This window comes from Acanthochromis polyacanthus, chromosome 4 (assembly GCF_021347895.1).
Source record: "Acanthochromis polyacanthus isolate Apoly-LR-REF ecotype Palm Island chromosome 4, KAUST_Apoly_ChrSc, whole genome shotgun sequence".
Classification (NCBI taxonomy): Eukaryota; Metazoa; Chordata; class Actinopteri; family Pomacentridae; genus Acanthochromis; species Acanthochromis polyacanthus.
Genome location: NC_067116.1, coordinates 36,646,921 through 36,671,568, shown reverse-complemented (window position 1 = coordinate 36,671,568; position 24,648 = coordinate 36,646,921). Strand labels below are relative to the sequence as shown.

The following is a 24,648-nucleotide window of genomic DNA, read 5'->3' as shown; positions in this document are numbered from 1 at the left end:
TGGATGAACTGCACGGAGGGAATGCTAAACAAGCCGAGACTGACAACTTCACTTGCAGCTTGGTAGGTGTAGCAGAAAATACACAATAAAGTCCTAATAATGGACGACTAAGAGCGCACACAGGGATTATCTGTGAGACCAGGGCTCGTCGTTTTGTATTCTACTAGCGAATTCTTGCTGCAGGAGGAGAGATTTTAGCCAGTAGATGTGGTTCCTTGCCCTTGTTTTTCTGCCTCAGTGTGTCGGTGTGACCTGGTGACACACTGAGCTGTCAGGATCGATTGAGGCTCCTCTGAGCTGGCAGCAGAGACCGGGCCTGGCGTTCTGGCATCGCCGTGCCATGTCTGGTCGTCCGTATCATAGAGGGCCCACAGCCACAATGACGGACCAAGTGGAGCCGTGGCACTTTATTAGTATTTGCACAAATATTTTACACCTGCCAAGCCGAGCCTTCACTCCCACAGCGTGTGCAGTAGATGGATAAACTCTCCACCTGCATGTCACTCTCCCTGCCTCCCTCAGCTGTTTCTCTTTTCTTTTTTCATCCTCTCCCTTATGTTAAGTGCCAAGTGAAGACGGCTCCACTGCAGTATCTGACCCATCCTGGCAGAGGTGACGCTGGATAATAAAACCACTGTTCCTGCCAAAAAGACAAGAGGAGATAAGGGGAGGGAGGTAAAGCAAAAGTGAGAGCAAAAAGCACAAGACAAATAAGGAGAGAGAGGCAGAGTGGAGGAGAAACAAGAGCGAGCAGGAGGAGGGAGAAACACTGGAGGAGGCGGAGAAGAATTGATGAAGGGATTTGAAGAGGTTTAAAAATAAATAGGGGAACTAAAAGCAAGAAAATGGGAGAGTTTATGCTGCAGGTAGAGCATTAATGCATGTTCATCTTCCTCTCCCACCCCTCGATCTCTCTGTCACTCCCATCCCCAGTGCCAGGGCGCTGGTGCAGAGGCTAAATCAATCACCGTTTCGCCCTCCTTCCACACAGATATGCTGACATAGGAGCTGTAGTTCTGCACATCACAGTAGAAACACAGGAAAGAGAGCAAAGAACGAAAGCACAGCCGTTGGTTAAACGTCAGTCTATTGTTTTAATTAATAGTAAAAGATAAAATGTTACTTAATATAAGTTACTGCAGTTTTTAAATAGCCAGAACTGCGAGTCATACAGAGGCAAGTTCTGTGTAGATTCATACAATGAGAGTTTGTGTGTTCTGAAGTGTGTAAACCCAAAGATGAAAAAGAGGAGAGCTACTGTAAGTCAGACAACCAAGATTACAGGCCAGTGATGAACCAGCTGTGTGTGTGTGTGTGTGTGTGTGTGTGTGTGTGTGTGTGTGTGTGTGTGTGTGTGTGTGTGTGTGTGTGTGTGTGTGTGTGTGTGTGTGTGTGTGTGTGGGCCCTATACGATATAGCTCAGAGGCCCTCAGGTGCGTTGCTGCTCAGTGTGATGTTGTGTTTCTAACATACAGAAAGTGTGTCATGTAATTATGAAACATCTGTCTCTCGCCCTCCTGTGACCTTTGACCTGCGAGTTCCATCGATTCAAGTCACAATCTGGGCATCCTGGAAAAGGCGCTTGTTCATAACCATTCACACCTCATACAGTTTTTGTTTATTTATTAAAATCACTCCAGTCCACAGCCTCAAACCTCCTAAATCACAGCTTAAAACATGAACAAGAACTATAGTTCTGGCTCATCTGCAGAATGTTTAGCTAATAAATATATAATTATATAAATACTGTCGTCACGTTGACTTTTTAATCGTACTATGCTGACTTTTCTAGGATGGACATCTAGTCTGACAATGATTATTTTCTCCATTTTAGCACAGCTTACCTATTGACAGGTCTGTTTCACACACAGTCCACCCAACGTCTACTGACAGAAAGGTTGTGTTTCTGAAAGCTTCTCATTAACTCTGAGAACATTTTGTTTTGTAGGATAGCTCATATTAAAGGAGAATTGTTGACTGTGGCCTTTCTGACTCATGCTAACTTTGCAGTCACCAAGCTGCCGCTGGTTTTGGAGACCCTTACAGAGTTTAGTACACAATCTACAGGACTGCTTTGTGTATTTCCTAAGCCCATTTCAGACATGTGCCATGTCTGAAATGGGCTTCAGCAGCATGTAATTCAGACAACTAAACATAAAGTGATAAATAATGCATAATGAGGCACTAATAAACTAAAGACTAAACTAATAGCAGACTTATTAACCTGTCCAGATAACTAATATTGCTTCTTAACCTCCTAAACACTGAGAATTCTGTCCATTTGTGATGCCAATATCAATCATACTGCAAGTACTTAATAAACTCAGAGGAAAGATTCCTCCAAACAGCTGGAAGCAACAAAATAAACTTCAACTCCAGTTGATGTTTTGTAAAAACATGGATTCCTTTTTTTTTTCCTGATCACATTAATCTGACACTTTGAAGTCTGACTTCATTGCAGTAAAGTGCTATTTTTGTGGCCAGTTCAGTTTGCAACATGACCCAAAATAGTGACTTTGACATGCAAACTGTGTCTTTGCTGGAACTGAAAATGTGGGAGAAGACCAGATCCGCTCACGCAACTCAAATTTCCTGCTTGTGTGTTAACATGACGGCATGCAGCTCACACTTTTGCCATTTCAAAAGTGATACAGAACAGCTCCAACTTAGTAGGTGATCAACATTCAGAAATGAAGCCCTTCTGCCAGATGAATGGGAAAAAATCTGAAATGAGCTTTATAGACAAATATTTCTAATTCTAATGTGATCATTTGTCAGGGTCACATTTCAAGAATCCCTACAGCAGAAGTGTTGACTGCAAAGTTAGCCGAGTTACATTAGCCACAGTTACAGGAACGAAAACCAGGTTGTAACACATCAGAATTTTTCTCTCCTGGTTGTGTTTTTCCTCCTCTCTTCTTAGGATTCTCATAATGCCATTCAAGGTTAAGCAGGCAGAGGGAATCCTGCTGACAGCTACGCTCTCCTCTGCTCCCACACAATGTCATCTTCAGAAAGCTTTGAATGTGTGTCTGTGTGTATTTGTGCATGTTTGTGCGCTCTCACAGTGGGGTCACGCTGAAAGTGATGCACAACAGCTGTTGATTTTGACTTTTCACCTCTTCCTGGTTCCTATTAGAATATTCCACGCATGATTTCCAACCTCCTAAGATAAATGAGATTAGGAGCACGATCAGTACTACGACTTCGTCCTCTGCAGCTCTACGATCAGTGGTGAGTGCAGGACATGTTGCGAGGGAGAATAATAAAACTTGGTTCTAAAACGAAGCCTCGACAAAGAAGAAAACCCTCATCTTTCCCCCTGGAAGGCTATCTTGTGCTGTGTGTGTGTGTTGTGTGTGCAATGATGGGATGTATTATTGACTTATTGCATTAGATGGTCTCTGTGCTTCATGCATCGCCCTCAGAGAAATAACGGCATCAGATCAGAACGAACACACAAACTCAAAGCCACCCACACAAACACACAGTAATGGTTGCGTGAACACAACTAATGTTTTGGCTCTTGCGTTTGCTGTTGTGCTTCTGGGGTTTTGTGTTCTTAGTTTACCATTTCTGTCCATCTGCAAGCCTGTCCATCTCTATGTGTCCGTTTGTCTGCCTACAATCCTGGTCTGCCTGTTTGACGGGAAGCTTTCTGAAGGGGCAGGAAAGAAAGGAAAAAAAAAAGCTGTGAGATCCAGCAGGCAGAGTTTTGAGGGCTGCGTGAAGGATTAGAGCCCGCTCTCTTGCCAGTGGTGTGAGCGGAGCGGCTGAACAGTTGGCAGCACAACTGAAGTCAAAAGGGAGGAGGGAGTGGAAAGAAAAAGGGGAAAGTGGGAAGGGGTGGAGAGCTGTGAGGCAGAGCAGGTGGGAGCTGGGTGTGAGGACAGATAAAGAGGAGAGAGAAAAGTTGTCAGGCGGGAGAGGGGAGAGAAAAGATCCGTACTTGCATTCACTGAAGTCAAGCGTGAGCCTCTGCTTCCTGCTCTAAGCCCCTGACTCTTATCCCAGTGCCCACTGTGGGTATGTGCCTGTGTGTTTGTGGTGTGGGTGCATGTCTGGAGTTCAAACTCTGAGGAATCTAAAGCCGTACATGGCTGACAGTTCAATATATAGGAAATAGAGCCAGGCTGAAGTATTACTGAGGTTTATGACAGTCTGAGACAGAGAATTCCTTAACATTGTTTGTGAAAATGATCTCCAACCGCACCCAAACATAGTAGGAACACAAGTATGAATATCAACCTTCACACCTCACAGTCAAAAGCTTTAAGATGTCAGTACTGGTTGATTTGTGGTTGCACAGTGGCATAAAATACTACTTGAGCACCTATGCAGTCAGAAATGCAACAGAAAAATGACTGTTTAGTGCAGCTAAATAACTTTGTTGCTCAACAATAATTGCATCCTTCACTAGAAGGGGTTTTACCAGGTGAGTGCTTTAAACTTGATGCAGTTGGAAGTGTTGCGTGTTCAGACTTATCCCCACAGTACTGCAGAATGGTCTGACTGCACCTTATTATTATTCTGCTACAGGAAGAGGACAAACAAAAGCGCTCATCTTTACTTCTTTAGTCTTGGTTTGCCAGTCCATTCTGTAGAACATAAAGGTCTGACTGCACCTCAACAGACTGCTATATGGAGGGAAATTCTCTGGCTTGTTTGTATTTCTTTAAACCAAATGCAGTCATTGTGGGCAAAACGAAGCAAAGTATACAGCTTCTATGTTTCCTCAAAATGGTGGGATCACTGTGACGAGCGCTGTCATTGAAATGGATAATCCTACTTTTTAAAAAATTGCATTTCCGCCTAACTGCACAATCTAAATCCCGTGCAAAACTTGAAATTGTCAGGTTGCTCGCGAAGGAAATGGCGACACACAGATAGCGGAAGGAGAGGTCAAAGCAATGCCAGGCTCAAACCCACATCCAACATCCAGGGAGTCAGGCTAGCACTCCTTTAAACCAAATCTTCTGTGGTCTAAAACTTGGAATTCACCAATGCTGTCCCTGCAAAATAGCAATGTTTCAGTGGAACATTCGCACAGAGGGAAGCAAGCACTGTCAATAAAATAGCTAAAATGAACTGAGCAGGTCTGTCTTTTTGCACGATTGGCAGGTTGCTGCTCAGTAGCAGTTGCTGTTTCCCATAGATTTTGTACCACAAATAGAGAAAAGGGAGGAGAAAGTTGCGTGAAAAGCCAGGCTAATATGACAGACTAAGGCCCAAAGTTTACATCCTGTAGGTCTCGAAATTAGCTGTAATTTAAAACAGGCAGAACACTTAACACAGAAGCTAATATCAGTGAGATGATATTGAAAGTGCAAAATTAGATGCAGACTGACTCTAGCATGTGAATGCTGAACTCCGCCACTATCAATGAAAGACTTCCACACGCCAGTTACAGGACACAGCAATCAGTCCCAATATTAAACCCACTGACGGATGAAGTGAATATCATTGATTATCTTATTACAATGCAATGCTCTGCTGGGAAAGCTTGAGCCCTGGTGTTCATGTGGATGCTGCTTTGACATGTACAGCAACACCCACAGAAATATTACTGCAGACCTTGTTCAGGCCCCATAGCAACAGCACTCCCAGTGGCCTCCCCAGCAGGACAATGCCCATTTCCAGACTGCAAAAACACAGAATTGGCCTCCAAACTCCGCAGATACCAAATCACTTGAGCATGCAAGGAGGCATCAAACAAGTACAATTCATGGAGGAGCCCCTCCGCAAACCCACAGGATCCATTGACACTTTCAGACCCCTGGAGGTCAGAGATGTTTTGGTGGCACGAGGAAGAGCTGCACAATATTAGGCAGGCGGTTTAAATGCTGTGAGTAACTGATCTGTAAGTATAATCAGCGATAAACAGCATCAAAAAGAGGAATAGTCTCCACGAAAATTTGAAAGCAACATCCAGCACAAATGCATGTATGTGCAACAGAAAAATGTTTTGAGAAATCAAGAGTGCCCTTATTTGTGATCTAAAAATTCTTACAATATTTTACTGAATACTTTTTTTTATTCATGTAAGAATTCCTGTTTAATTACAGCACAAGAATTCAGATGATTTCTTTCAGTATTAACAAGTAAAGTCTTAGAAAACTATTCTGTATCCGTCCTTCATCCTTCAGTTCTTTATTGCTCATGATACACGATGTACTAAAACTGAAGAGAAATCTAAAAGAAAAGACATAAAATCAGGTCTATCAGAAGGCGCATCAGGAATCTCATGTTAGAAACAAACACACACATACAGCAACTGAAGACCTGGTTCTGCAGCTTTAACAGAGAGCCACCGCATAACCTTTGATTTCTGATCAGCAGGCTAATGATGTTTTCTTCCTCTGCGCAGTAAAGTGTGAATGTTCCAGACTCGCACACTGAAACACACACACAGACACACACACAATGAGTGTTGTGATGACGAGAGGAGGGCAGAAGTTACAAAGCAGCCCCTCCCTCTCATTCATCACTTGCTTGAATCGGCTGCATCCAGAACATCGCCCTCGGCAATGATTTTCATGTCGATTTTTTGGAACTCCGCAGCCACTGAAACATTACACTTTCCTCCAAATCCAATAGCAGCAAGACTCACAAAAAAATCACATCGGATCCTCTGCAAAAAGTCCCTTTCTTCACCAGCAAACCTCCACCCCCCGGCTGCTGATTACACCCTTTGACTGAGCCTATACGTGTGCACAAACACAAAAGTCCTCTTCTTCTTAGATCAACTGTATTTTTACTCCGTCCTGCTCTCTGTCCTGTGACGAGTTAACACCAGCATGTCGCCTCAACTCACTCCTCTCGTCTTTGTGGCACACTGACTGACTCTCTTATCCTCTGACCTGCTGCTGACAAAGGACTCACATTTTCTGTCTGCTAAACAGCTCTATATTTATCAGCAGCACAAAACTGACATTCACTTCAGCCAAGTATCTTCCAAACAGGAAGCGTTGCATTTAAGGACGTATGCAGGCATGTCGCCTCTTGTAGGACAAATGTCTTTCTATGAATGCGATGTAACACAAGAAGCAGGTCCGCTAAAGCCTCCTAAGCTTCCCTTTGAATAAATGATCCGATAATGACAGGCTGAGGATTTATCAGGTAAATTATAGGTGCAGGTGTGTGTGTGTGAGCGTGTGCTGGCATTGTGTGAAGGCTGATGACAGTGTCAGATTGAGGATGGAGGGGAGGACAAGAAGATGTAGTCATGCATGGCAAGAGAGACCAAAACAGGAGTGCTAATGTTCCCAGGCCTGCGGCTCTGACTTTAGCTGTGCCCTTGAGATTTATTGTGCTCGTGTGTGTGTGTGTGTGTGTGTGTGTGTGTGTGTGTGTGTGTGTGTGTGTGTGTGTGTGTGTGTGTGTGTGTGCATGAGCTGATACCTGCTTTTGAGTGAAGGAAGGAAGTGTCTGCGAAGGAGCTCCCATGTTACTGATTTTGATTACATTTTAACCTCCCACTGTAAAAACAAAAAGCTGCTGTCACTCGTGCATTAACCTTTAAGATATACCGTCATGATCCGAGCCACAAACACCATAAACGCACACATGCGCAAGCGCACACACAGTGACAGGCGCTGCCAGACCCTTTGGAGAGTCATCATTTAACCGTGCCCATTCATCCAAGGCATTTGGATCCACTCAGCACGGAACATGAATAAAAGCCCAGCTTTCAATCGGTCTCAATAAAGCTGCCGAGTCTATCAATCAGGATGAATTCCTGCTTCTGATGGTGACCCCCCGGCTCGTTCTCCGCCCCGCCTCCACCCAGCCGTTCATCATCTCCGTCCTGTGACGGACGGACGGGCCGGAAGCGGAGCAGGATGGAGTAGGATGGCTTTGGATCGGTCTGCGCTCATGAATCACTCATCCATGCAGCTCACAGAGATGCTCTGCGATCGCTCTGCCCCACTTAAACACACAGTCACGCATACATGAACACTGTTACTACTACGACTACTCCAGGGGCCTCGCTGACAGTCGGGTAATAGAGTGGCGCCTGTAACGTCCAGTCACATAATGTCAGGCCATCATTAGAGATATTCTGTCAGACTGACGCCGTCTTCATGAACCTGCCCCACTTCTACAGCTACAGTAGGTTGGAGATCACAGTGAGCAACTACTGCAACCACAAACCATGCAGACACAGAAAGATGGAGACAGTAAACAGGAGACATGATGGAGTCACTTAGTGTCACTATGAGTTGACTTCTTCTGTCCATCTCTGCACTGGATTGACCTTTAAGAGTAACTGAGCAGGTATCAGCAGGTCTTTTGGCCATATTTTTCTGTGTAGGTGAATCAGTTAGGAGACTGACCTACTTCCAATTATCAGTAGTCTTTTAAACTTGACCCCCAATAAATAAAATTATTTAGCAAAAGTGCTAGTTAGGCTCTGATGCAGATTCTGATGCTGATGCTGATTAGCTCAGGTAAGAGCCAATCAACACCAGAAGATAAATGAAAAAAAGCCTTTTTTAATAAGCCTATTGAAATCTTAGATAAGCATAAGTACTGTATTAGAATTTGTGTTTTTCTAAGCTCTGATCTGCAAATATTTCAAATATCCGTTATCGGTCTCCTTGATTACTAATAATCGATACTGGTATCGGCCCTGAAAAAACTGTCAGTGGAACTCTAGTATCAATAAAAACCAGATGCAAGTGTTATGGAAACAGACAACGTGAATAAATGATGTACGTATGTAATATGCAATGAAGTTTCTGCTCCAGTAAAGAGTTGAAAATGGCTGCAAACGAAAACATCACATTTGCATGAAGTGATCAGGACACTGTACCACTCTACAGATAACAAAATTAAACATAAATCCCAGGTTTTCGTCACATTTTTCGACATTGGTTTTGTTTATTTGAGGATTAACGAGTGCTTTCATTCCCTATCAACCACCGACTGTTTAGCTAAAGGCGCCAAATGACAGGTTCAGACTACACAATATTTCTACACTGTGTCAGATTAGGTGATTATAAAGTCGTAAATTATTTCTGTGACTCCTGATAGATTAGAAAGTGGTCGTAACTGATCATGGCCTTTTGACTTTCACAACCTGTGTGATGCCGTTTGAGTGGAGGACCAACTACCCAAACACGATGTAGTGGTTATGTCGTGTACCATACCGACTGTTTTGTGCTTGGAAAAGAGTAAACATAAAGAAAGAGGAAACAGTGGACATGTCTGTGGGCTGCACCAACAAGACATTTCACCATGTTGTCACTTTACATGAGAGAAGGTTTAAAAATGTTTGTGAAAGCCATCGTGAAGCGGTCCATATTCAGAGTTGGTGTAAACCGTTTTCCACTGCAGGAACCTGTGAGGAGTTTTAAGGTGATCTAAGCCCCTGCAGAACCTTGTTTTTAGGGAAGAAACAAGTATCAACTCCAGGTTAGACATTTTTAAGCGGCCTTTTGAATAAAACTGCTATGTAGGGTTTAGCGCTGATTGTGTAAACACAATGAAGACAACACTGTTCATGAGAGGACAATAAGCGCCATATAAGCAGAAGCAGCAATCTGCTCTCAAACATCGCCATTAGCAGCTTAAAATTCACCATTTAGACCAACAACAATTTCCACAGTTCTAAATTGTATGTGGAGTGTCGGTGCTGCTTTGGTGCACTCTGAGTTGACACTGAAGCTTCTGCACTGTCATTCCTGTCATTCCATGTCTCCCCTGAGTTCCTGCAGTGAAAAGCCTCCTTATGTTACACTCCTGTTCACTTCCGAGTCCCTTTCTGACATCTTTCTGGTTGAGCCGATATCGTGCAGTCTGAACCCAGCATGGCTCCTAATGTCCGCCTTACAAACTGAGCCAAAAATGAGTGCCGCTGCGAGGAAAGCAAATCTACTGATGGGTGTCGTTATGTGTAGATTTACAGTGCATCATGTATGAAGGTCAAACACAACAAAGGTCAACAAAAACAGGATTGTGTTGGTGGCTTTGTGAAAGGAACCCTGTGCAGTTTTGTTGCCAGCAAAGAACAGTTGTGATTACATTCAGAATGTATGATATTAAAGTCATTTGCTCATATCCTTGAGGTATAAACACTTAAAACGTGCCGTTTTTCTCAAATAATTTAAAATCTGCATCACTTAAGCAGTAGTGCACAAATCCACATACAAAATATTTCTCCACCGAAACCACCAGCAGTTTGGAAAACTCCACAAGGTGCCTTTTAATTAAAAAAATCAAACTCACTTTGACTGCCAAGTCCCAGAACTGGTTGTATTTGTTAACTTCCTGTAAATTCTACTTCATTCTAGGTTTGTACTTTCACTTTAATGTGTCCTAACTGCTCGGGTTTTTGTTCTCTCTGGACAAACTCTGTCGATAGGAGACAACAGTGACTAATGACTGCTTTAGGTGCCTTAAGGCATTCAGGAAACTCACATTTTAACACTAGTTTCACCTTTTAACTGCAGCAGAGATAAGGCATCACTCTCTTTGTGACCCCCTTAACACCTTCTGATGTGTTTTGTACGGATGAGCTGTGTGTGTGTGTTTGTTTCTCGTCATGATCATCATTTACAGGGTGTTACTCAAGAGCACTTTACACAGTGTGCAGGTACGTCCACCCACTCAGAGAAACCAGCAGCTCCGTAGACTCTTGAGTGGTTAAGCTGAACGTGTGTGTGTGTGTGTGTGTGTGTGTGTGTGTGTGTGTGTGTGTGTGAGAGTGTTGGGGGAGTGGGGGGTTATTGCTCGCAATAATCTCAGAGGTCATTCTGTTCTCCTGAAGTGAAAGCATCCTTATTGCTGTCTCTGTCTGTCTGTCTCTCTTCACACACACTCTCACACTCACACACACTCGCTTTCCAATATGTTAAGGAGCACATTGCAAATATCTAAATCTGTAACAAAGACAGACAGGCAGATCTTTGTTCATAGCGGAGCCTTTGGTCTCCTCCCTTCCTCCCTTGTCTTTAGTGATATCTGTCCTTCCACATCAGTCCGTCACACCTGCATGCCAGGCTTGCTCAGATCTCCGTTACCCTGGTTCCCTCCGCCTCCACCTCCGCCTCCGCCTCCCATTCCTCCCCTATCGTCCTCGTCGTCGCTGTCCAGCTCCTCGCTCTTCCGCTTGCTGTAGCGCTCGTACAGCACCATGAGCACGCCCATTACCCAGGCCGACACCGTGCCGGCCGAGAAGATGACGAAGCCGATGGCGATGAAGAACAGGTAGTCCCAGTAGCCCAGGCCCTGGTGGCAGTCCGCTCGCAGCTGCATGCCCACCTCCGCCAGCCGCTGGCCCGCCAGCTCCGGGGGATTGTGGCAAACCGTCTGGCCTTCATCTGGAGAGTAATGAGAGAGGAGATTAATGAGGAGGGTTGTAAAGAGAGAGAATTATCAGTGTGTACGGTTGAGGATGAAGGGCAGAGCAATGGGAGAGAAAAAGGTGGAAAAAAATGTAATTACTCCGGAGGTAAACGTGTGCACCCAACAAAAACACACACAGACACACACACACAGCTCTTAACAATGCAGCGATAACCTTTTGCGATAAAGGATCCCGGGAGACACTATAGATTTCCTCTGAGTAATGTGGGTCTTCGGTGTCTAGGACATGGAAACATTATTATGCTACACACACACATATATACATGCGCAGAAAGGTGACGAGACTCGACCATGATCCTACAACGCATCAACCCTCCCGCCCTCCTCGCTGCACGTCGATATCCACTAACAAATCACCGCACAGCAGCCTGAGCGATAAGGAGATGAGTGTTTTCCCTGACAAAACATCCGCTGCTCGTAATGAGGAATATGATAATCAGCCTGGGCGAGCGGCGGCCGCACAAAGAGGCAGAAACGAGTTTATTTGCGGGGTTTGATCGCCTACATCGGAGAGGTCAAAGGTCAGGGTTGGATTCAGGAGCACTTTAGCTCATCACACCTTCCTGCATTCTGCCACAGTGCCTTTTCAGCATTAGCATATACAGTACGCTCATGTATATCAATTAGCGCAAATGTAAAGAGGATGAGATGCTCTGTATGCGTCTGACGGTGATCAGAAACAAGAAGGAAGCAGGGTACAGTACTGTTTTCTATCAGTTCATCTGACTTTTAGCAGCGCTGCTAATTCCCAGGCTCCTTCCCTCCCATCCTCCCCGCATGCTTAATTGCGTTTGTACTCTCCAGAAAGGGCAGAAGTTTTTTTTTTTTTTTCCCTTTCCAAGCAAGGAACAATGAGAGAGATGAGAGAGCCGAAGAAGAGATAGATAGACAGGCGAACCGAGACGAGAGAGAGTAGGGAGACAGATAACAGCACAAAGCGGAGACAGACGGAAGGAGAAAGACAAACAAATGCGCAGGCAAGGGGAGCAAGTTGGAGACATTTGCACACTTAAAGCGAAGCAAAGGATGATGTGAAGATGAGAGAGGAATCTGGCCGCAGTCCTGCCCTCTGATGGATTATTACTGTTAACAATGTTAATTAAACTGCAGTCATCTACCCATAAAGCTAAAGGTCTGAACATGGAAATGAGCAATGGGGGAAGGATGGAGGAAGCGGTCAGATATGATCTATACTTCTCAGACTACTTGCCAGGGCTTTTGCAGGAGCAGCGGCCGAGATAGAAGAGATCTGCAGGGAAATGATTGGCTTCCACACACACAGATGAACCTAAATCCTTTGCAAAGCCTTAAGTGTTTTTTGTGCTTATATCAGATTTAACCCCGAGATGACCACAAGTCAGATTAGTCTGCTGATTAGATTAGTCAGACTTAAGGGTTGAAAATAACTATTCAGCAACCTCTGCATTTTGTAAAAGGTTTTTCAAAATGCCTTGGCGGTGGTTTGAAGTGGCTTATGCGCAGGTTAAAAAGTAAAAACAGACATTTAAGTAAACTTGATTTGGACACACTCACTATACTTCCATGCATTCATGACTACTGTGTTAAAAGTGCAAATTTTGCAGTAGTAACAATGCATTTAATATGCTATTTGAACATAATCAGTGCTGGGGGAGATATACTTAAATACAACCAAGTGTACTTCACTGTACTGTTTTGAGATGCCATTCAGACACACTTAAGGTATATATAAAGTATTTTTTTGTTGTGCTGGTAGAAAAGTACTTTGTTTCACTTTTAAGTATATTTTAATCCACTTTGGATAACTGTTAATACACTTTGATCGACCAGCCACAACATTAAAACCAGTGAAGTGAATGACATTGGTTATCTCGTTATAGTGGCATCTGTCAGTTAGGCAGCCAGTTCTTGAAGCTGATTTGTTGGAAGCAGGAAGAACTGTCAAGCACAAAGATCTGAGCGACTTTGACAACTCTGATCGCTAGACAACTGGGTCAATGCATCTCCAAATTGGTAGGTCTTGTGGGGTATTGCAGCGATTTGTAGCATTCAAAGTGATCCAAGGAAAGACAACCGGCGAACAGGGTCATGAACGCCCAAGGGTGAGCGACGTTCATAGTGGAGTGAAAGCTGGCCCGTGTGGTTCGATGTTACAGAAGAGCTTCTGCAGCAGTCACTGCTGAAAGCATTAACGCTGGTGATGATGGAAAAGCATCACCACAGCTTGTTGCATTTGGAGCTGCAGACCAGTGACTGTGTCCATGTAGACTCTCAGAGCAGCTATGATAAGCACAGTAGTGTCAGAAGTGGACCAGGATGGATGGATGGATGGATGGATGGATGGAAGGATGGATGGGTGGATACTATATTCATCCCCTTGGTGAAGTTCAAGGTATCCAGTAGATCACACGTTGCAATTACGAAAAGGGAAACTAATGTGCAAAGCAACGTGCTGGTAGAAGAAACAAGATGCTAAATTGTGCTGGTATTTACAATAAAAAAGACTAAGAAAAGTGTATTATACAGTGTAACAATAGGGGTGCTTGAGACCTGGTGGACCCAGATGGCAGCAGGATGGGAAGAAAGCAACCATCGATGCTTTGTACAATGTTCTGCAGTGGAACCATGGGTCCTGGCGATGCTTTGACATGGCATTGGTCTTCCCTGAAGGCAGCAGTGGCCTCATTCATCCATCCATCCATCCATCCATCCATCCATCCATTCTCTATACACTGCTTGATCCTCACTCGCAGGGGGTGCTGGAGCCTATCCCAGCTGACTCGGGCGAAGGCAGGGGACACCCTGGACAGGTCGCCAGTGTGTCTGGCCTCATTCAGTTAAGAATATTGTTCCATACTACACCGCAAGAAATGTTCAGGAATAGTTTGAGGAACATGACGAAAAGTTCAAGATGTTGACTTGGCTTCTAAAGTCTCACTCTGATTGAGGTCCCACAATGCAACCTCATGGACTTTAAGGACTTGCTGCCAATGCTTTGGTGCCTGGGACACCTTCAGAGGTCTGTAGAGTCCAGACCTCCATACAGTAGATCAGAGCTGTTTCAGCAGCACAAGGGATGGCTACACAATATTAGGAAGGTGGTCTTAATACCTTGCACCTTGGTCTATAATATATAAGAATTACAGTTAAAATTCAATGAAAATGTGTGGATAACACATTTTGTATTGAGTTTCAAGTGTGTCTACTATTAACAAATGTGTTTAATACAAATAATTGAGCATCAAAATAGCTGTGAGGTGCACTTAAGGGAAGTGGAAGTTAAAGTGATCAATAAAAACTAAATGCCCAGATAGCAAACTATGGGTGAATCAATGTTGAATCGATGTTGAGACCTAACGTAGAAATTACACAGAAAGCGCAAGGCTGATAAAATGTTGAGTCAACGTTTGCTTTTCAACCATAAATCAGACTTTTCCCAGATAGCAAAAGATGTTAAATCAATGTTGAATTAGGGTTAAGAAGGTTGAATTTTGGTTACGGTTGAAGATTGATGGTTGGATCAACGTTGATTCAACAACATTTTGTCAACATTGAAGTTTGTGTTTAAAAGATGCCATTGAATCTACATTGTATTTCGGTTTAATTAAAATGTTTGACAGGTCAATGTTTAATTCATGTTGAATCTATGTTCGCAAACACGTTGACTCACCATTTTATCAACCTTGCGCTTTCTGTATAATTTCTACATTGGGTCTCAACATAGATTCAACATTGATTCATCCATAGTTTGCTATCTGGGTGACCACCTCACCAGGGGGCTCTGTGTCAGTCTGCAGAGGAAAAGTTGTGCTGATGATGCGTTTGTGACTGCTGGGCCTGTTGTAGTGATGAATCCTCTCTTGTAACGCGATAGCTGTGATGTGTGATAATTTGACAGCTTTTCTTGTCTGGGCAGAATTAGCATTTAACATTATGCGTGTGAATTAGTGGTCAGTGATGTGCAAAGATTAATGAAGAGTTGTTTAGCAGCAGCAGATCAAACCAGGGATGAACCAGGAGATGTTTAAAAGCACACTCTGAGACACTCTTAGCCCAATTTTAACTGCAGAGGCTTCCTCAAACTGTCATTTCTCATCTCCCCCTCTCCTCGTCTCAGCTCAGGGTAGGAAAATATGACTCTATCTGAGGCTGTTTGCACTGAGATATGATCAGTCTAATCTAAGACTGTGGCAAACACTCTGCGGTTTAAGAAAAATCTGGACAAGAGATCTTAATTAACACCAAGGAGAGGACATACAGAATGGAAAAAATGTCTCTGTTAATGCTGCATGGTCAGCGAGAGGTGCAAAGGGCAAAATTATACACTGCAAATTTATACACAGACATTGTTACACCGTGTAATGGGCCAAAACGGGACTCATGTATGATAATGACTGCTGGAAGTGTAAAATATGAATCCTAGGAGCTTCAGTGAAAAAGAAAATGAAGCACTTTCCATTGCTTTAATGTGGAAACGCTTTTTTGTTTCTCCTTTGTGCAAACCAGCTATCAAAAAGTACTGGAGAGGGGTTGCAGAAACCGAAGACAGGTCTCTCTTAACACATTTAAAGAAGTTAGATGTGTGTTAGCAGGCTTTATTAGCACTTCAGGGATTAATCTCCAGTAATGTTGCAATGAGGCAACACCGTTTTATGGATATTGCAAAGGAAAATCTGAGGTGTGGTGTCATTTTTCGGTAATTTATCAAGGAAAATGTAATAGGAAGTGAGCACTCCTGTTGGTTTTATTGTCAAAATGTTGTGTTGTTTTTTGTTTTAGTGTTTATATTACGTCTTTTAGCATCTTTTATGTGCCCTTCAATGACCTATGTTGCTCTAAGGCCTAAATATGTTGGAGAATGTGAACTAAAGTGAACTTCCTTATGCTCTTCTCCTCTTATTTTTCTGTTTTCCTTCCCCTCTCTGTATCACTTCTGTCCCTCCGTCACTCTCCGTCACCATCTGTGACGGTCTGGGCCGGCTAGCCGATCCACTCAGGCCTCATTACCCTGCCAAGCTCGCCTCCAGCCAGGTGTGAAGATTTTTTCCCTGCCTATGTGTGCGTGCATTCAGGTCGCTGTGTGTTATTTCTCTCGATGCAACACTCGTAACCGGATACTGGAACAGTGAGGTGCAATCAGCGGCTGCACGGACACACAACAAACAGGTCTGTCAGGGTATCTGGGTCTCATTTGTCCTCTGTTTTCTGGTCACTGTTTGGATGCATCTTGTAGCAGTTCACAGTTCTTGGCTGGTCTCCTCTCAGTAGAAAAGTGCGATGAAAGTCAAGGCGGATCCCTAAAACAACAGAACCACCAGCATTTGGCAGGTGTTGCTACGGTGTTTGTTTGACTTGCTGCCTTTGTGTTTTTGCTGCCAGTTTTCTGTGACACACGTGTTCCATTAGTTAATTGGTCCTTTGTGTGTGTATATATACTCCACCATCTTTAACTTTGCGTTCTTTGTGCAGTTGTTCCTCCAGCATTCACAGCTTGTGCCTGGTACCTTTACTTTGCACTCTGAATTCTGTATCAGACTGAAGGTCACTTTTCGTTTTTGCAACCTCCCTCCTGTGTCCTGCATTTAGGCCCCCGCTAAAGTGTTTTAAACTCAGTCAAAAATGAAAAACCTCGTCATTTCCAAAGCATTTTTTTTTGTTACTCTCATCTTTGGGTGTCCCAGGCTGATGGCTTAGTCAGGTAGATGGCAGTAAGGCCACTAAAGCCACATCTCGAGCCCGATTCTTTTCTCAATGATCATTTTGCCCTCATACATTGATGTCTGAAATGAATTTAAAGTGCTGCTCTTAGTTTAAATCTAGGTTCAATAAAGGGAAAAGAAGCTGTATTTGCAGTTTTACAGAACACTATAGGAAGCCAATAAAGGGAATCTGTGATATCGACTGTGTCTTCCCAGTGTGACACTAATTAACGTTTGGGAGATTTCATGCTAATTCACCAAAAACCCACACGGTTCATCTTGTGGATTTTCTTGAAAGAAATCATGTGAAAACTTCTATTAATGATTCTTTACTTTGTTAAAATGTTGCAGAGAGTTCATAGATCAGCACCATCTAAAAGAAGCATTTGCCCTATTATTAATGATAATAGGGCATTATTTTCATGGCAAAATGTATAAATATATAATGTTGATGAACAAAGATGAGTCTATAGGGGTTAATCGATGCCTGAAGCAGCACTTTAAGTTAACAGGACCTTGCAAAGTACTAAACCTTTGCTCCAAATACTTTTTTTAGTTATAAATTGTTACGTTTAGCCATCAGAGCTAAATTTCTCTGCTTTCTCTTCCTTCTGAGCCTAATCAGTTACTATTGTTTTTACTGTATAAGGTTGAAATTTGTGATAAACATCCACAAAATCTTGAAAATCTCTGTCAATTTTTAGAAAAGCAATTGTTGCTGAAGATTTTACAGTAATAAAACTAGCAAAAAAATAAAAATAACAGAATAACAGTGTTCTACCCAAGCAAAGAATCTTAAATTTCAAAAAAATTAATCTTTTTTTAAACCAAATTTTCATTTTGTGTCATATTATTTTTGATTCCTATCATATTTAAAAGTTATTTGATATAGTAAAAAAAAAAAACTGAATGCCACATATCTTGCTAAATATAGCATCAGATCTGAAAAAGTGGAAATAATTGGAAAGCTAAGAACACAAAACATGAAAATCATACAAGTGGAGTATTGCCTATAGTATTTAATTGACTTAGTGTTGTGCAATATTCCGCTTCATTTACCAAGAGTTGGCAAAAATTAGGATATTGCTATACGCTAATGTTCATCAGACCTAGTAAAGATGTAGAAGGTAAACTTATGAGTGCTTTAATTGAGAATAGGTGTGTTTTATTTCATTGTCGTCTTGTCTCACAGAATGTACAAGATCTGACTTCAGTGTACTCCTATTCATAGATTTCTGTATTTAAACTGGTTTGCTTTGTTTCAGGCTGCACAAAACTTAAGTGAAATGTGAACTATGCAGCTGTATTGTATTTAAGCAGCAAAGTCAGAGCATTTTTCAGACAATAAGCGCTCAGATTTGGACTGGGTCAGTGTTTTATCTCACGACCAAACCCAGGGAAGGAAAACGTATACATTTCCTAATCCAGTCATATTTCTCTTGTACATTTGTCGCTGTGTTTAACAAGCCATTCACGATAGCGTCCCGTATTAAAAAATAGAGAATATAATGCAAGTATTATTGGAGAACATGGAAAAAAGGTTGCAGCCGGGATGATTCACTCAGTCTCTCTTCACCGTCTGTTTCTTTGTCACTCAGTGTTTTCTCGCTCATCCCATCACTCTGCCTGGGAAACCACTCAGACATCAGTCTGGCACAATGCCCTTGACATTTTCAGTTGTCCCTGTTTTTCACAGTCCCCGCTCCTTTCGCCGAATCTTGTCTGCAACAATACATGCCCTGACACTTTTATTGAATGGAATTGAAATCATAATACTCTAGTTTTCAAGGCCAGTATTTAAGGGATAAAAAAAATCCTGCAGTTCATAACCTTGACTAAATCCAAGACTGCATCCAATTTTATTGCTCTAAAGCTGCAGTTGGCAGAAAATAAAAGATCTAAAAGTCAACTTGTGACTTTACATGGAGTTTAAAACCTACTCTGTTTTATCCCTGTGTGTCAGAGAATTTGAATTACAATATGCTAAATATGCTTATTATAGAATTTTTGCCCACTGATGCCAAAGAAATAATGTAGAGTCCAGCTTTAATACTGTAGAAATACATCTTCTGTGATTCTAAAACATACCATTTCGAAGACAATTACACTAAAATGCTTTTTATAAAGTCCAAATTTGGGAACATATAGGCCAACTTAAGCTCAAATTGATCCTACTTCTACCTTGCCTCAGCACTTATCCTGTTCATTATGCCTCTTTAACAGTCATAAAGTTTCTCTAAGTGTCTGTACGTGCAGCACTCATATGCTGCAGGACGTTTTCAGGTTATGCAGTGTGCATCTGTGTGTGTGTGTGTGTGTGTGTGTGTGTGTGTGTGCGCGCATTTGTGTGTGAGGGAAACTCAAAGAGAGTAAAAGGAATGTGGGAGAAGCAGATAAAGAGCTGTGTGTGTCCTCTTTGTTCCTGCATAGTAGCTTGAATGTGCAGTCTAATTCCAGCAGTTTCGGGACAGTTGCTGCAGCCTGGAACAATTCATTGGTTTTGCATGCGTTTACTGCACTGCAGTTTCCATATTTCTGCACTTCAAACAAGCAAGAGCTGAGAAATCCTGCGGCATTAGATGGATATGGGACAGCAAACCCTCTGCCCTCTTGTAATGAGGTAGTCTCATCTGAATTAGACAACATTAATCTTTGTGACAAACGTTAGATTTCAGCCTGCAGTGAGATTCTGTGATATTGAAGGTGGTGAGACGTCACAAAACCAGCAGCAGGACAGAATGTGGCGGTCATCTGTCTGTGCATGGCATGATGTCAGCGTGTTATGATAATATTACCAGGGTTACGGTCAGTGGTGTCAGTGTGCCACGATGCAGGATTTGTCGTGAAGCATGCCGCTGACCGGACACAAAGTCCAGCAGCTCAGTGACACACTCCAGGCCAGAGGCTGTAAAGATAAAAATAGCACAGGAGGAAATAAACGGCAGCAATCAGAGGAATAAACATGTAGCACCTTACTTATTTACAGATGCAAGCAGAGACAAGCAAGCGCTCCTCTAAACACAGCAGAGCTTTCCAGGAATCCTGAATGGGGATTTTATTCAAAAGAGAACGCACAATCAAGCGACCCAGTGGGCTTGAACGGTAATGTTTATGTGTGCGCATACATCTGTAATCAGAAGTGAGTTAGTGGCTGCTGCTGCGACTCAGTGATACAGTCTCCGTGTCAGATCATCAGCTGGTTGCATAGATTGTTCGGCTGGATGGTTTCCAGGCTGAGCTCTGACACACTGGCAGAGAAGAGGGCTCACCACCTCCCTGGAGGAGGAGCTAATGTAGGGCCAAGACGCTACTGAAAAACATTGCTGACTCTTTTGTGAACTTCCCTCAGTTTCCCTCCTCTCTGATGCTCAGATGCATGAAAGAGCAATGAGCAGCAGAACTGTTATTTCAATTCAATTCATTTTTCCATCATACATGTTGAATGCAAACATCTGCGGTTTAAAGGATTAAAATGCAGCTTGTGTATTTGACACTGTATGTGTGTAGAATGTTCACATGTTTGTATACATACATGATCAGAGCTGTGAGGTATTAACCTGCAGGGCCAAGATCCCGTCCTGTGAATTGTGAACAGAGCTATTTATAAGCAGATTAATTATGCCAATGCATATGGTAATCAGTGTGGTTGTGGTCTCTTATAGAGGGGAAGGCTGGAAGCTGTCCACACAAACATCCCCTAAGACCCACAATGTAGGCGACTGCAGCAGCTAATGCTTGATGTTGTTTTCGTCTATATACAGACATGAAAGGTGACCACCAGTCAGACATATGACCTTGAGTAGAGCCTCTCTAACTAGCCACCATGCTGAGTTATCTCTACCTGCTCCTGTGCTGAAGCCCTACTGGTGACCTTGACCTTTGACCTCCACATGGAACAGGTAACTTGATAGTTGTCAAAAGATCACTGATGTTAAATAAGCCCTGATTCCATGATGTGTTACTTAAAATACTGCAGAAATTTATGGTAAAAACAACAGAGTGTGTGTTTATACGTGTGCTTTTCTTCATGCAGCTAACGCGTGTGGGATTTTTATCTAAATATCTACATTTAAGGAACCAACAAGGTGGAATATGATTGAGTGGAATATGATTTGCTTTTTAAAAAATCATTTTTCATTTGCACCAATCAGGGCTGCTCAGCGGCGTAGTGGTTAGCACTTTCGCCTTGCAGCAAGAAGATCTCTGGTTCGAATCCTGGGGTGGGCCTGGGATCTTTCTGCATGGAGTTTGCATGTTCTCCCTGAGCATGCGTGGGTTTACTCCGGGTTCCTCCCACAGTCCAAAAACATGCTGAGGTAAATTGATTACTCTAAATTGCCCGTAGGTGTGAATGCGAGTGTGAATGTTTGTCTGTATATGTAGCCCTGCGACAGACTGGCGACCTGTCCAGGGTGTCCCCTGCCTTCGCCCGAGTCAGCTGGGATAGGCTCCAGCGTCCCCCGCGACCCTAATGAGGATAAAGCGGTGTATAGAGGATGGATGGATGGATTTGCACCAATCAGCCACAATATTATAATCTCTGACAGGTGTGAATAATATTAATTATGTCATGACAGTGTGCTGCTACTGGGAACCCCTGAGTCGTGGCATTCATGTGGATGTATATATATATAATTGAAGGACATTTTTATTAAAAGTGAAAGAAAATAATGTTTTCTATGTTCATTATGATCATGTCTTTGCAAATTCCAGAATTAATTATTATAGAAACAATCACTTATTAATAAAAAAATGACTGGATATCACTAAAATGTCAACTAAATAACTGTCTGAATTTAACAACAACTACCTTCTAATTGCGTTAATTCCAGATCACATGACCTGCTCCACATGATGTCGTTTCCTCCTGAAGAAAAGACTGGCAAGACCCCAAGGCTTTCTTGATTATTTAATATAAAGTAGTGTGTGAGTCAAGTGTGGATTTATCACATGTCAACAGGTTTGCTACAATATCTTTATAAAGAACTTTCAGTTTTACTCAATTGTATACATAATATTTAGAAGAATCTTTCTCTAAAAATGCCATGAGGTGTTTGGTTGTAGGCGGCCATGTTGATTTTAGGCCTGAAAACAGCAAAAATAAGATAAGATAAGATAAGATAGACTTTATTCATCTCACAAAGGAGAAATTTACTGTTACAGGGCTCTTAGAAACAAAAAACAGAGGAGTGCAAAAGTCACAAAAGTGCAAGAACAAGATAATAAAAATGTCAACTATGTTACAATAAATCCTGCAATTATATATTGACCCGGGAACAACCGTCCTAAACACTGACTATAGACCAAGCACACCTCCAATCCCAACAGCCTGCAGCAGCCTGCCCCAGCAGGACAATGCACAAAAACTGCTCAGGAAAGATTTGAGCAACTACAAAGAGCCTCCACTCGGCCTACAAACTCCCCACATCTCAAGCGAACAGAGCATCTGTGGGATGCACCAGAACAAGCTCAATCCAGAGAACCCAAAAGATCCGCTGCTAAACTCTTACCACAGGACACACGACCAGGTTGCATATTCATACCCCAATAGGTCAGAGCTGTTTTAATGGTGAAAACCAATTAACTGATTAATTTTGTAGCTCCTTAGTATATATTTTTATCCACTTATGCATGTGTCAGCTGTTTCAAGTGTTTGGTATTTGACTTCCCCTTTGATAAACCTCTGTGGCTTAAACCTTCTAAATCTCAAAGAGTTGGTGCTACTTTTCCAGGCATGTTTCTAAAATACTAAAATGTCACCATTTCTCAGAGCCAGAATTGTAAAATCAAAAAGAAATGTTGGATTTTCTGTTTTCCAATGGCGCTCGAGCTTCTAGTGTCTGCAAAAAATAACCAAATTGAAACCTATAATTGTGATATTTCATTCTACAAATTTAATTTATAAATTTGCCAAAAGAAATCATTTGCTTCAACTGGATACATATAAAAACTAATAAAGGTTTTGAGCTCCTGGGTGCAACCATAAAGTCATTAACAACTCAGCTAAGACAAACAGTCCTATGAAAAAAATTCAGGGACTCTTCAGTTGAAGTGGGTTGAACTGCAGGCTGTGTGCACTGCAGGTATACAGACAAGTATAGAAATATAAATTAAACTTTTTTCCTATTTAAAGATGTATGGAATTCTAACTGTCAAATTGCACAGAAGACATATATTAGTTCTCTCTACTTCCAGCTGTGGTTGGGTTGTTTCCATGGAGGTGCAAGACTTTAGATGGCACAGGGAGCTAAAATCTAAGAGAAGCAAAAAAAAAAAAACATCCAGAAACTACTTTGAATTTAATAGAAAAGACTTGTGTTTTCCTATTGTTCATTTTCCATTTCAGAGACACGCACTCAATGACGGTTACACAATGAACAACATTTCAACTAAACTGCTTCACCAGACATGTTTCGAGCTCCAAACCTCCCAGAAGAATCTGATATTTAAGGCGTTTTGGGGCTCCTCCTCTCCCAGCGAAGCTCCAATATCTCGCTGTTTATCCAGCTAAACGCATCATACCGGGGTTGGCGAAGACTAAGAATAGCTGACCTTTTCTCCATCACATCCACTAGGGCTGAATAACACACGCCTTCACACTCCTCTCCTCTCAAATACGGCATTAGTCAGATTACCACCATCCTCCATTCCATCATTTCTCCATATGATCCCTTCTTCCTCTGGCGGAGGATGAGTGGAGAGAGAGAGAGAGAGAGAGAGAGAGAGTGAAGGTCAGATAGCAACAGCTCTCCCTCTCTCTCTCCTCTATCGGTTCTTCTTATCAGTCTCGCTCTCTTTATCACCTACCACTTTTCATTCCCACTCTTTGCATTTATTCTCCCTCCGTGTCTCCCCTTCAGCTTTTATCACTCCTCTACTCTTTGACATCCTATTTCTTTTAGTTTTTGCTCTGTCATCTTCACACTCTCCGCTTTCTCCCTTTTCCAGTTTTATTCTCTTGGCTTGCATATTGGTTGGCCACACACACACACACACACACACACACACACACACACACACACACACACACACACACACACACACACACACACACACACACACACACACACACACACACGCACGCACGCACGCACGTACAGTACATTTATATACACACAAACACCTGAGATATCTGTGCCTCAGGTGATCACATCGCAAACACGCCCACACAGGCATCACATCAATCTTGGTTTCCGAGCTTCACACCGCGAAATGCACAGAGACATAAAAATACATACAGACCGGCACTACACAAGTACACCAGTTGAATTCGATATGCTTCTCCTGCACCAGATGGGTCGGAGGAATGGTTCCAGCTGATAAATAATGTACCATCTACCTGTATTAAATTGAATCGATGCCTCCTTGTCATAATAAATGTTTTAATGGATTTGAGTGACAGATCTGGGGCACAGACGATCGGTAACTCCTCGATAGATAGCCCGTCTGTTTCTTCTTTTCCCCCTCACTCTATCCAAATCCATTTTAATCTGTTTGTCTAGCCCTTCCTGTCTTATCTCTTTTCTTTTGGCTACTCTAGTTCCTCGTGTCTCATCTCTCAATCAAAGATTCACTTTCATTAAAGAGAAATCAAATCCGA

General features: G+C 42.5%; 2 protein-coding genes across 2 annotated transcripts in view; both read right to left on the bottom strand.

The window, feature by feature from the left end:
- LOC110952305 (importin-13-like) overlaps positions 1–24,648 on the bottom strand; it is a 435,553-nt gene that overhangs the window by 91,999 nt on the left and 318,906 nt on the right. The gene's annotated exons all lie outside the window — the stretch shown is intronic.
- Positions 1,075–24,648, bottom strand: part of LOC110952309 (leucine-rich repeat-containing protein 52-like) — a 29,524-nt gene continuing 5,950 nt past the window's right edge. Inside the window, exon 2 of the mRNA XM_022195815.2 lies at positions 1,075–11,324. Within this exon, the coding sequence (XP_022051507.1) occupies positions 10,987–11,324 (338 nt within the window). The 3' untranslated portion in view covers positions 1,075–10,986. The remainder of the gene's footprint in view (positions 11,325–24,648) is intronic.